The following is a 13,762-nucleotide window of genomic DNA, read 5'->3' as shown; positions in this document are numbered from 1 at the left end:
TCCCTCAGCTTGGCTAGTGGGGAATTCCAATATACTCTGGGTTTCATTAAAGCCCATTTCCAGAGTTGCTCTGTTTCATTCCATGTTGAACCAGATGTCATCATCCAGCTCTTCTGCAAACAGCCTGGATTAGATCCTACATCCAGCAGGAAAACAGAAGATCAGAGCTTGATGGATCGCTTTCATTTTTAGCATCTCATAATTTTTCAACTAGTAATTAGAGCATGTGAATGTTGTTTTTTTTTACTTTGCAGAAAAGCATGAACCAGATTTTTGTCACACTCATGCTTGCGGCATATACGCCTGTATTCTTTATGTGTTGTGATTTGGGTTTTGTTTCTCATATCTGCTTTTTCTTTACAGGTAAATAATGCAACGGCACGAGTAATGACAAACAAAAAAGTGGCCAACCCATATACAAACGGTAAGAGCTTTTGTTTTTCACTGTAGAAACATTCAGTGGCTCCAAATGTAATTTTATACTTAAAATGTATAAATTTCATTATCAAACCAAGCAACAAATGCACAAAAAGAAACTGTTCCAAAAAAAAACCTAACCAATATTTCTAATGTTTAAAAAATAATTTAAAACCCAATTATGTATTTTTTAAATAATTATATAAAAATATAATTGTTTTTTAATTGATTTTAAACACGCTTTATTATTGTAGAAATAATTTAATAAAATTCAGGGTTTTTTATTTTATTTTTTGTACCTTTATTTTTTTTTTTGTTAAATGTTTTGTTTGATACTTGTAATCTATATAAGATTACAAGTAAGGCTGTCAAATGATTAATTGCGATTAATCACATACAAAATAAAAGTTTGAGTTTGCCTAATATATGTGTGTGTACTATGTGTAATTAGTATGTATATATAAATACACACAAATTAATGTATATATTTAAGAGAAATGTGTTATTTATGTGCAGAATGTTTTATTTATATATAATAGATATTATATAAAAATATACATTAATACATAAACTTGTAAATATTTCTTAAATATATACATGATGTGTTTGTATTTCCATATACGTAATAATTACACACACTTGATTTGTTAATTACTCAGTTAAATTTATAAATAATTATATAAAAAAAAATTCTTTGTGAAATTCTTTAAAGGAAATTCCACTTGGTTTAATATTTTGTTATTTAGTGCAGTTTAAAGTTCCCAAATTCTTTTTAGGGCTGTCGTCACTTACATATGAATGATATAATGCCCACTTTCTTTCCCACTAAAAACCGGCTTAATGTAAAGAGTGATTTCTTCCTCTACAGCTCTCCTTATGCTTTTCGGGAGCTCCAGGGGGGAGAGCTTAGCTGATAGGGATCAGGGTAGAGAGGTGGCTCATTCAGCGCAGGGGTCTTGGTGGGGTCCCGATCTCTTCCGCTGATGCTCATTTCCTCAGACTGCAATGGAGAGAGCGAGACAGAGAGGGGGAATAAAAGAATCAAATATATCAGCAGCAGTGTAGACCCCCCAGCTCTACTTCAGTCACAGCCAATGGGGAGTGAGAGGAGGCTATTTTACAGCCCCCATCTATCACTGACAGCACACCGGACAGCACTCACTACTCTCTTGCTCTCTGTCTCTCATTCTCCCTCTCCCTTTCGCATCCTATATCGCTCGCACTCCTCCGAATGGCCCGATATTGCCGCCCCCTAACTCCTTCAACTTAATGTCGCCTTAAATATTTTCCCGTCATATCGCATCTCCTCCTCTCCCTCCTCCCCCTTTTCTTTTGTTCTCTGCTGTTTCTTTTCAAATTCCCGCCAGTGGCTTGAATTAATCGGCGAAAGATCGAGAATCAAACACTCCACAGGTCAAGGCGATAAGCATTCGCAGCTAATTCTCTCTTCCCCTGTGTATTCCTCTACAGGCTGGAAGCTGAATCCAGTGGTGGGAGCTGTCTATGGTCCTGAATTTTATGCAGGTAAACTGCATTTGAGTGTTGTGGTCACAGGGCCCCGCTCGGATACTTACTTTGATTCACTGTTCGTCAGATGTGCTTTGATTTCTAGATCAAATTCAGACACAGGCGCTTCAGAAAGACACTTAAGAAATGATTTCAAACCGCGGCTCGGTTCTCCCATCCCGCGCGGCGCATTTAACAATGCGATAATCAGCCAGGCCATCATTTCCCACTGAGATGAAACAGTGGTACGGACTGTTTTCTGAACCGCGGATCTTTGTTTGACTGACTTGTTGTCTTTTTCATGCTGTTGTTTGCCCTCTCGGTCTTTGATTTCTTTATTGCCCTGAGTTCTTTGAGCCCTTTGCATCCTAATGAGGGGGAAACGGTATTACAGTATTTCATTTGGAAGAAGTGCTGAGCACATAGCAGCTCTTTAACGGCCTGCCTTTTTGCTCATTAGACTAAAATCTGTTCATTTCGGGACAGCTTTACAGCAAAACTCTAAATAACCATCGGTGACAGAAAGCAGTCGTTTATCATTTTTATCTGACTTTTCCCCCCTCCCTTTCCTCCCTCCCTCCCTCCCTTGGTTCTGGCATGCATAAACGCACAATCCAACATAGCCGTTACACGAATCAGATGCGTGCGATATGCATATGTAGCGTGTGTAAAAATGCAAATACGCTAAGCAATCCGGTGTGTGTAAAATGTTTATGCATGCTTTGACCCCTAAGTATGCTCTGGAACATGCATGTGATTCCCTCTCTAATCGTAACAAATACACCTCCATGCCTTCCATGTGAACATCCACCTTTCCAAAACATCCCATCAAATCAGATTTACCGTGGTCCGGCACTTCGGCGGCTTGGCTCGGGGAGCCGGCGTGGCTTGATTTATTGGATGCTAATTTTTCAAGTCGTCTTAACATGCCTCTAAAGTTCGCCAAGCCTAAACGACACCATATGCCTCCTCTGTTCCCCTGGGGCAACCGGTGGAGAGGCGACAAAATGGAAATAAGATATAGATTTGGCTTACTAAATAAGGAAGCTTCCCCACGTGGCCGAACCGGACGCCCACGTGTTGCCCCTCGTTCCCCTCCCAGCGTTCAAAAAAGAGGGAAGCTTTCACGTGAAATAATTATGACTGCATTTAATGTACTTTGTTGGGGGAGGGGGCGGCGCTGAAATCGGATGTAAAGGTGATTAATCACTGTTTATCAGTCCGAGTTTCTGTGCGGGAGATCAGCGGAATTGGGCACCATAAATCGTGCGCTGCTGACAGCGCACTCCGTCTCCATTCGTCCGGGTGCTACAGGTTTATTGTCCTCAAATCCCATTCAGGAGAATGACTGATGAGGGCCGCCGACTGCCTGCTTTTAACCTCTTCCAGGGAAGTCAGGCTTCTCTCTTCCCTGCAAGACTCCCTCCCTGGCTCTCATTTCTCCACTCCTCTAGCTTTTCACAGCCTTCTCTCAACATATATCGCTAATTCTATTTCTCTCTTCATCTAAGCCTGGGGTGTTTTCCATCTGCCCTTTTCTTACTCACTCACTCTATCTTTAAATCTCAATATCTTTCGTCTCTCGTCTTCCCTCAGTCTCTCTCTCTCCCTCAGGCTCTTAACTAGCACTCGGTAGCCAAAGCCAAATTAGAGATGCAGACGCGAGGCTAAGGCGCTAACCGTGCACTGGAAACTTAATTGTGTAATCTTGGGGTCGTTTTTCCTACCTCACTCAATCCATACGGGCAGCACATGCACGAAGGGCGCGGAAAACATAATACTGATTGATTGACAGCTCTCTCAGCCAGTGAATTCGGTCCATGGCAGCATGTTGAGACTAACACGTCCAATAGGATTAAAATGCAAAGTGGAGAGCAAGAATTTAATGTTTTAAATAAAGATGATAAAATAGTTGGTTCCAGGCCATGTCTACTATCTACTGTGCATAAGTACGTGAACCCAGACAATTTCATTTCAACACATTTCAACTGCATTCTCAGTGTTGCCACGAGAGGGAGCTGTAGCGGGCAATAGCTAGCTGTTGTCTTCTACGTTTAGACTGTGCTACTATCATGGCAGAGCTTTGAGAATCAGTTTGAGTTGGGTAAATTGACAATATTTTCTAAGTACAACACACCTAGTTTAATAGTGTGCCTTAAAGGAGAAGTTCACTTCCAGAACAGAACTTTGCAGATAATTTACTCACCCCCTTATCATCCAAGATGTTCATGTCTTTCTTTCATCAGTCGTGAAGAAATTATGTTTTTTGTGGAAAATATTTCAGGATTTCTCTCCATAAAGAGGACTTCTATGGTGCCCTGAGTTTGAACTTCCAAAATGTAGTTTAAATGCAGCTTCAAAAGGCTCCAAGTGATCCCAGCTGAGTAATGAGGGTTTTATCAAGCAACACAATTGGTTATTTTCTAAAATTTGACAATTTCTATACTTTTTAACCTCAAATTCTCTTCTTCTCTAGCTCTGCATCAACTCTGTGTTGATGACAGTTAGGGTAGGTCAACAAACTCCTATCTCATTTTCTCCTCCAACTTCAAAAACCATCCTACATTGCTGCAGAGGTACCGACCAAGTGTTTACAAAGTGAACATGCAAAGAAGATCAAACGCCCTTTACAAAAAAACGTAAAACAGCGATGTAGGACAATTGTTAAGTTGGAGAAGAAAATGAGATGGGAGTTTGTCGAATACACAGAGTTGACGCAGAAACAGACAAGACGAGCATTTGAGGTTAAAAAGAATATAATTTTTTTAGATAAGACCCTTCTTCATCGGCTGGGATCGTTTAGAGCTCTTTGAAGCGGCATTTAAACTACATTTTGCAAGCGCAAACTCGGGGCACCATAGAAGTCCATTATATGGAATGGAATCGTAAAATGTTTTCCTCAAAAAACATAATTTCTTTACGACCGAAGAAAGAAAGACATGAACGTCTTGGATGACAAAGGGGCGTCAGTACATTATCTGTAAATTTTTGTTCTGGAATTGTTTCTCCTTTAAATGGGGTCTATGGTTGACACAAGCTCAAGATATTTTCATGTTTTATCCTACAGCATAAAATACATATGTAATACCCCATGAGTGTTGTTTTTTTTAAGCTTTTATGTTTCTCTGAGAAGGTGCTTGCTTTAGTGCCCCCTAGGTTTATTACCTCAACTACACAACAACCTGAAGTATACAAGTATTGAAGGGATAGTTCATCCACAAATGAAAATTCTGTCATTAATTACTCACCCTCATGTCATTCCAAATCTGTAAGACCTTCGTTCATCTTTGGAACACAAATGAAGATATTTTTGATGAGATCCGAGAGCTTTCTAACCCTGGATAGACAGCAACACAACTAAAACGTTTCCCAGGCCCAGAAAGTTAGTAAGGACATAGTAAAAATAGTCAATGTGACATCAGTGTTTCAACTGTAATGTTATGAAGCTACGAGAATACTTTTTATGTGCAAAGGAAACAAAAATAACAGCTTTATAGTGGTGGAGATGGACCCAGAGGAGAAGACCTCATAGAGTAAGGTTATTTTTGTAGTTACGTTGCTGTCTGTGCATGGTCCGAAAGTTTTCGGATTTCATCAAAAATATCTTAATTTGTGTTTTGAAGATGAACAAAGGTCTTACTGGTTTGGAACAACTAGAGTGTGAGTAATTAATGACAGAATTTTAATTTTGGGACGAACTGTCCCTTTTATGTATGTTCAAGCATTTACATCTTTGTTGCATACTTGTGTATTTGAGTGTGTTTGGGGTATTAAAGCATTTAATGGTGCACCTATGTGTGTGCACTCCTTTAAAAGAGCTGGAGTGTATTGTGGGCATTTTGTGCTTTTTCAATTACAAAACCACTCAAATAGATCCATAATTGAAATTAAGCAGTCTAATTACAATATTAGAAGTATCGGGGGGGAGGAAAAAAAACTCCCTTTAATCTAGCAATGGTGTAATTTTCCTCATGATATGGGTTTATCGGTGGTCTGATTATCTAAAGACGTTTCACAATAGCACGCAGTCTGAGAGAGGCCCTCACCCGGCGATTTCCAGCCGCACCGTATTAAAGGAGCCAGTCTTGCAGTAAATGAAAGAGTCCCAAAGGGGTAGGGGATGTAATTGCCCCCACACCTTCATCCAAACAGCCCAACGGGACGTTTTCCAGCGGTAGAGATACCCCTGTGGAAACTTAGATAGATGCAGGAGTGTGTCAGCGCCCTTATCTGTTTAAACTGTAGATGTAAAAAAGGTTTCGACCCTCTCCACCTTCTCTTGTGTTGAAATAACAGGAGCGCACGAGGGCTACAAGGATTTATGCTCACGTACACTTTTGCCGTTGTGTGTTTCGTAGGCTTTATGGAGTGTCATAACTGGCTGGAATGATTTATGGCTTATTATTGAATCGGTGCTGCGTGCAGACCCATAGCTCATTATGAGATTACATTTATGTACGTCATGGCACACATAATGTACACACGCAAAATCAAAGAAAATATAAGAGCATTGGCCATGACTGGAATTCGGGATAAATTGACCATGGCCTGGCATATATCAGAGACGACCACTGTTTGGCATATTAACACCGACTCTATAGCTTAAAAGGGACAAATTAAAATGTCAGCGGCTCTGTGCTATATCAAAACGAAAGAGCAAACGCCTTACCTTCAGCCATCTGTCTTTCTTCTACTTCTGATGAAGGGCTGCGCCGTACCTCTGCGCCGCTGATTGGTGTGTCGCATACAAGAGGTTTTATCGTTTGTTTGTTTGTCTGAGAGGAGATACCGGAGTCAAAGGGAAATTATACCAGTACTTGCGAACCCCAGGGCCAAAAGTTTGCTGAATGTGAATCGAAAAAGTCTTTACACCAAGGCAGTGTGCTAAATATATAGATGTACATATATGTGCTCGAAATAAACCCAGCTGACCTCATTAAAAGTGGTAACTTTGACACATATTGACTATTAACTGAGTGCTGCTTGGCTGATGTCTGTACAGTAATGATCAGGAGGAGGCGCAGGTTCTGTTTGGGGACATGAAATAACTGAAGAGGGCTGTCCTGCTCCTCTGAGACGCAGGATAGACAGCGATAGTGTCATCGGTGCATAAATGAGCAGGAGAGCTTTGTGGGCCGCACTGTTGGGCTGTGTTTTGCTTGCACAGTACTATGGGTAATTATGGCGCTGTCATTGACTTATCACAGCCATGCTCAGTGAAGGTTAAAGAGAGGCTTGGGTGTAACATGCTTTTGTTTTCACTTTTTTACTCTTTAACTCATTTTCCCAATGTTCTCTTTTGTTGTGTACTGTAGGTTTTTCTATAATTCTCAAATATGTTTTTCTAATGTTTCGTTGTCTTAGTTTCATATTATTTGGGTGAATTTTACACTCTCAGATCTCCAAATCAATAGCCGTTTTTCATACTTTTCATGCATTATAATGCTGTCATCCTTAAATTCACTAATATAGCATTTACATGTATGCACATATTTATATACAGTTGAGGTCAAAAGTTTACATACACCTTGCAGAATCTGCAAAAATGTTAAATATCGTACCAAAATAAGAGGGATTATAAAAAATGTCACTTTTTGTTTAATAATGAACTGAAAAAGTTTAGTACTGACCTGAATTTCACATAAAAGATGTTTACATGTAGTCCACAAGAGAAAATAATAGTTGAATTTATAAAAATTACCCCGTTCAAAAGTTTACATACACTTGATTCTTAATACTGTGTTGTTACCTTAATGATCCAGAGCTAGGTTTTTTTTGGGTTTTTTTTGTTTAGTGACAGTTGTTTGTGAATCCTTGTTTGTCCTGAACAGTTAAACTGCCCACTGTTCTTCTGGTCCCACAAATTCTTTGGATTTTCAGCGTTTTTGTGTATTTGAACTCTTTCCAACAGTGACTGTATTATTTTGAGATCCATCCTTTCACACTGAGGACAACTGAGGGACTTGTAAGCAACTATTCCAGAAGGTTCAAACTGTCACTGATGCTCCAAAACACAATGTATTAAAAGCTGGGGGGGGGGGGGACTTTTGAAAACCAGGGTAAATTTTATTTTATTTTGTCTTCTGGAAAACATGTAAGTATCTTCTATAGCTTCTGAAGCACAGTACTAAATGAAAAAAATATGAAATTTAGGCAAAATAAGAAAGATGTACACATCTTCATTCTGTTCAAAAGTTTTCACCCCCGGCTCTTAATGCATAGTTTTTCCTTCTGGAGCATCAGTGAGCATTTGAAACTGTCCAAAGATTGATCTCAAAATCATACAGTCATTGTTGGAAAGGGTTTAAATGCACAAAAATGCTGAAAAACCAAAGAATTTGTAGGACCTGAAGGGTTTTCTGAAGAAAAGCGGGCAGTTTAACTGTTCAGGGCAAACAAGGGACTCATGAACAACTATCACTAAACAAAAAAACACAGCTGTGGATCATTCAGGTAACAACAAATGTCGTCTAAAATGTAGACTGCTTAAAAAAAAGGTGTGTATACTTAAAATCATCAGATTAGAGCTGCTAAGATTGAGAAACAGCTTTCCATTTTTATGTGCCATATCCATCTAATGGATTGCGGGCAGTCTGTGGGCATCTGTGGCCGAGACTGTGTGAAATGTGACCTGGACATGTTTTCACCTATTTATTGTTCCACACGCTGTTTCAAGTTTCATTCTGTCTGTTTCACTTTCACATCCGTGTATGTTTCCTTAACATGCATAAAGCCTGGCTCTCTCTCTCTTTTAACTCTCCGCCACCTCTCCCAGTCTTGACCCTGAGTTGTCCCTGCTCTCCTCCAGGCTGGGTCTGGCCCCAGTGGTGGTGGCGTGAGGCTGGGGAAGTGTGTGGGGGGAGAGAGATGAGGGATGGCGCCAGCCTGTGATTGCATCTCCAAACAATCCTCTCCATCTGCTCTTTCAGCCCCGCGTGCCAGCACCTTGTGTCTCACCTACAACAACCTACCATCTCCCCTGCCTCGCACACACCCCTCCAGAGCGGGAGAGCAGCCAGACACACTCTCACACACCCTACGCTCAAGGTTTCAGAGATAACCACAATAGAGAGGCTTCCCCAGACAGGGATGCCTTACCGTTTCATTCTCCAAGCGCTCAGATTAATGCTGAATATTCAGTTGGGAAAGACTGGAAATTTTAGTTTAGTGCAGTGCTTCTCATTTGGGGTGGATTATTTTTAAGAATTTTGCATATTGTTGGGCCTGTGTTGTTTATCCTCTATTTTAATTCTTCATGATAAAGCAATGGCACAGAAATGTATATTCATGTTTTTTTATTATTATTATTATTATTTATTTTATTTTTTTATTTATCCATCATATTTATTTTTTGTATTAATTTAATATGTTTATTTAAATGAAATATTATTTTATTATTTAGTTTGAAATATGTTAATTTATTTATTTTAATTTTTTTGAATATACATTTTTCAATTATCTGTCATTAACATGAAACAGTTTTCAGCTTATTATATCAGCCATAATAATTTTAATATCGATAAATCAGTTGATCCACAAGTAACTTGCAAATTTATTTTCCAGCCACAAATGTTGCAAGTAACCCCAGAAATTCATATTTGTCATATATTTTAATATTTACTTAATTTGTAATTAATTTAATATATTTATTTTACAAATGCTTTTTTATTATTTTAATATAATTTTAAATATGTTAATTTAATATTTATTTTAATATTATTTTAATATCAATCATTTTTTAATTATCTGTCATTAACGTGAAAATAATTATTAGCTTCAAATAATTATCGCATCAGCCAGAAATGTAATATTGGTGACTCAAGTAACTTGCAATTTTATTTTCCAGCCACAGATGTTGGCAGTAAGCCCAGAATATATTTTTTTCATATATTTTAATATTTATTTAATTTGTTAGCATTTAATATATTTGTTTAAAAAATACATGTGTATTATTTTAAAATAATTTTAAAGATGTTAATTTAATATTCAATTTTTTTTCAATTATCTATTAACATGAAAATAATTATCGGCTTATCATATCAGCCAGACATTTAATATTAGTATAATCAGCTTATCCACAAGTATCCATATTTTTAATTTCTTTTATATTAATATTAACTAAATATATTTATTGTAATATTTTTAATATAGTGTTATATTATTTTTTTTTTTTATTTAATATATTAATTTTAATATTTTAATGTAATTTCTATATTTATTATCAATTATCTGCTATAACATGAAACATATTAACAGCTTTTCATATTATCTATCCTCCAAGTAACTCGCAATTTTAAGTTTCAACCACAGATCTCAGAATTCAATAGTGCACTTTTAACAAATATCACCATTTGATTTTGAAAGACATTTGTTTTACCTGTAGGATAAACCCTTTTAACTGTATCAGGATGCCACAAATCTGGGTCTTGAAGCAAAACCGGTTGAGAATCACTGGCTGTATCATGCTGCCATGCTTGATGTGTTGTGCCAACATGACGCACCGTTTGACATCCGTCGGAGTTGTTTTAAAGCATCACATTTTAGGATGACAGTGCGTTGTCACACTACCGACTAAAAGCTGATTGGTGGTGACAGGTGCGCCTCTTAGAAGCAAAAGCTTATGTCACCTTCTTTCTTCTCTCCTTTTCTTCCAGTGACAGGCTTCCCCTATCCGACCACAGGGGCGACGGTGGCTTACAGGGGCGCCCACTTGAGAGGCAGAGGTCGTGCCGTCTACAACACGTTCCGCGCCGTGCCTCCACCCCCTCCCATTCCTGCTTACGGAGCGTGAGTAACCCTTCACCCAAAACATACACAAACAGTACCTGCGAATGGCCCGCTTTGTTTCCGTTAGAGCCTGAGGCCGTTATTAGGTAAAATTCAGCACTTAAAAGCGCTGTTATCAAAGGGCCATTTTCGCATTATATGTGCTACCGCCTTAACCTGCAACATGACCGCTTGATGGCTATAAAGTGCGTTACACTCTAATGGCGAGCCCTACCGGTTTTCCCCAGTGACAAGACAGAGCAAAGCCCATTATAAAGCAACATTGTTTTTCTCTAAGCACAGAAAATGGCCGTCTTTCCCAATCTGCTCAATATTTTTCCCGTCCTCACAGTCTGGAGTGCATTGTTTTGTCCGCCGAATGAATGCATCGCTGCATAATTTATTTTCTATACAGCGCGAAGAAACTCTATGGATGTTCGGCACTGATGTATTGTGTTTTGTTATTTTTTTTGTTGTGTTTTCGCAGTGTGGTTTACCAAGATGGCTTCTACGGTGCTGAGATCTATGTGAGTATTTTTTGTTTTCCTCCATTCCTGTGCTGCTTCTGTAAACGTAGGATGGGTTGAATGTAATGTTGAGGACATGGCGCTCACGTTCGCTGAGCCTCACCTGAGCAGCTGGTGCTGAATCTTTCATAAGGGCAAGGGTCAGCTCAGGTCACCGCGTGTAAATCCACTAGGGTGGCCGTACTAAAAGCCTCGTTGGCGTCCCTTGTGCATACCGTAACATGGCACAATGAATTCACACATGGCTCAACCACCAGCTTGCCTTCCTTTGAAGGCAAGTAGTTGATCTCTATGGATTTTATGATGATGCTAACATGTACAGTGTGGAATGAACCAAAAACGAACACCCCTACGCACTTAACGTCTCATTCTTCCACATTTTATCTCTTGGTTTTGCTCTAAGTGGGAGGAAAATCATGCCGGATCACGTTGATGAAGTTGACGTTACAGTGTTTTTGTTTTAATTTATGGCACGCGTTTGATCCGCCTTTCCCTCAGCTTCCATTAAAATACAGCCCAAAGGCCTCGCGCTACAGCCCGAGATTGTGCCCGAGCCCTATTGTTTTTGACAGGCCGTCAGAGCGTATTAGTCAGTCAGGTGATCAGAGAGCGTGCCTCCCCTTCCCAGGATTATTTTGCTGCATGAAAAATGGAAATTAATTCAACATTTAGATCTAAAACAAGACAAATGAACGTGGACGTAACTGCGTTGCCTTTACCTGGCACGCACGATAGTATGTTTGCCGCCAAGTTTGCAAACCCATGGCCAGGTTCGTGGCTACAGTCCCAGATAGATCTCATAGTCGAACGGATTTCGACGAACGCACGTAGCTCGCGTTTGCTTGCCAATAAATTCAGAATCCATCTCTGTGGACCGCCACATCAACTTTTTGAGTAACCTTAAGTTTATATAACTTATGAAGGAATAGTTCAAAAGATTACTCACTTTCATGTCATTCCAAACCTGTGTGCTGAATATTTAATACGTTTTTTTACTATATTGATGTTTTTATCTCATACAATGACAGTTTATAGTAATCAGGTGCTCTAAAAGAGCACTGTAAATGCAGTCCTTAAGACTCATTTTCAATATATACACTACCGTTCAAAAGTCTGGGGTCAGTAAGATTTAAAATAATAATAGTAATGCTTTTATTTAGCCAGGATGCATTAAATTGATCAGAAGTGTCTGTAAATACATTTACAATGTTACAAAACATATCTATTCAAGAAATAATGCTGAAAAACATTTAAAAAAAAATGTTTTTTATAACATTTTGAGCTAAAGAGCAAAAAGAGAGAAATTGATAATAATAAGAAATGTTTCTTGAGCAGTAAATCAGCATATTAGAATGATTTCTGAAGGATCATGTGACACTGAAGACTGGAGTAGTGATGCTAAAAATTCAGCTTTGCAATCACCGGAATAAATTACTTTATAAAATATATTTGAATAGAAAAGTTATTTTAATTTGCAAAAAAAAAAAATTATAATATTTACTATATGTGACCCTGGACCACAAAACCAGTCTTAAGTAGCATGGGTAGCCAAAAATACATTGTGTGGGTCAAAATGATCAATTTTTCTTTTATGCCAAAAATCGAAAGGATATTAAGTAAGTATCATGTTTCATAAAGATATTTTGCAAATTTCCTACCGTAAATATATCAAAACTTAATTTCTGATTAGTAATATAAGCATTGCTAAAAACTTCATTTGGACAAATTTAAAAGGCGATTTTCTGAATATTTCGTTTTTTTGCACCCTCAGATTCAAAATGTTCAAATAGTTGTATCTCAACCAAGATTTGTCCTATCCTAACAAAACATACATCAATGGAAAGCTTATTTATTATGCTTAATATACAAATCATTTTCAAACATTTGACCCTTATGACTGGTTTTGAAGTCCAGGGTCACATATTTTTGATTCAATAAATGCAGCCTTTTTTCATATAATGAAAAGTGTAATTTTTTTCTTTGTGTGTTGAAAAGATGTAAACACTGATGTTTTTCAACTTAAACTTTACTGGTTCTCAAATGACTTGTGACTGAATGCCATGATGTCAAGCTTGAGATTTTACAGAGTTTTTTATATGGCAGGCAATGGTCAAAATCATGAAAAATTTATGTTTTTCCACAAAAAAAACAGCATACAGGTTTGGAATGACATGAAGCTGAGTAAATAATGACATAAATATCGTATGTGGTTGATCTATCCCTTTAAATCCGTCTGTGTGAGCTGGTAAAACCACCGGAATTAGAAAGCTGTAACTTCTGTAACTACAGAATCCATGTACACAATCTTCTGTGACCTGATTTTTAGCTAAACATTTGATCTTAGCAGAGTAGCATCGGACATTAATCCCGAGCTGAAAAATAAATGAGAGCATCTATAATTCAGCGTGCAGTCCTGTATCTGCGACGCCTCAGTCCTGCACACGCTCTGGCACCGCGATTATTCACATAATGTACCAGTGATGTCAGCGAGCTAAAATAACAAAGAGCGGAGCTGCGTTTCATTAAAGCAGACACTTCAATAAACA

General features: G+C 38.3%; 1 protein-coding gene across 9 annotated transcripts in view; it reads left to right on the top strand.

Moving 5' to 3' along the window:
* The window catches only part of rbfox3a (RNA binding fox-1 homolog 3a), a 498,709-nt gene that overhangs the window by 460,989 nt on the left and 23,958 nt on the right, over positions 1-13,762 (top strand). For 7 of the 9 annotated variants that reach the window (XM_051123725.1, XM_051123727.1, XM_051123720.1 and 4 more), the window contains 4 exons: positions 364-424; positions 1,888-1,941; positions 10,578-10,710; positions 11,177-11,216. In XM_051123725.1, the coding sequence (XP_050979682.1) occupies positions 364-424; positions 1,888-1,941; positions 10,578-10,710; positions 11,177-11,216 (288 nt within the window). The remainder of the gene's footprint in view (positions 1-363; positions 425-1,887; positions 1,942-10,577; positions 10,711-11,176; positions 11,217-13,762) is intronic. The other 2 variants (XM_051123728.1, XM_051123726.1) reach the window with 1 other exon arrangement.

Source organism: Labeo rohita, chromosome 12, assembly GCF_022985175.1.
Source record: "Labeo rohita strain BAU-BD-2019 chromosome 12, IGBB_LRoh.1.0, whole genome shotgun sequence".
NCBI lineage: Eukaryota > Metazoa > Chordata > Actinopteri > Cypriniformes > Cyprinidae > Labeo > Labeo rohita.
This window is presented reverse-complemented; position numbering and strand designations above follow the sequence as displayed.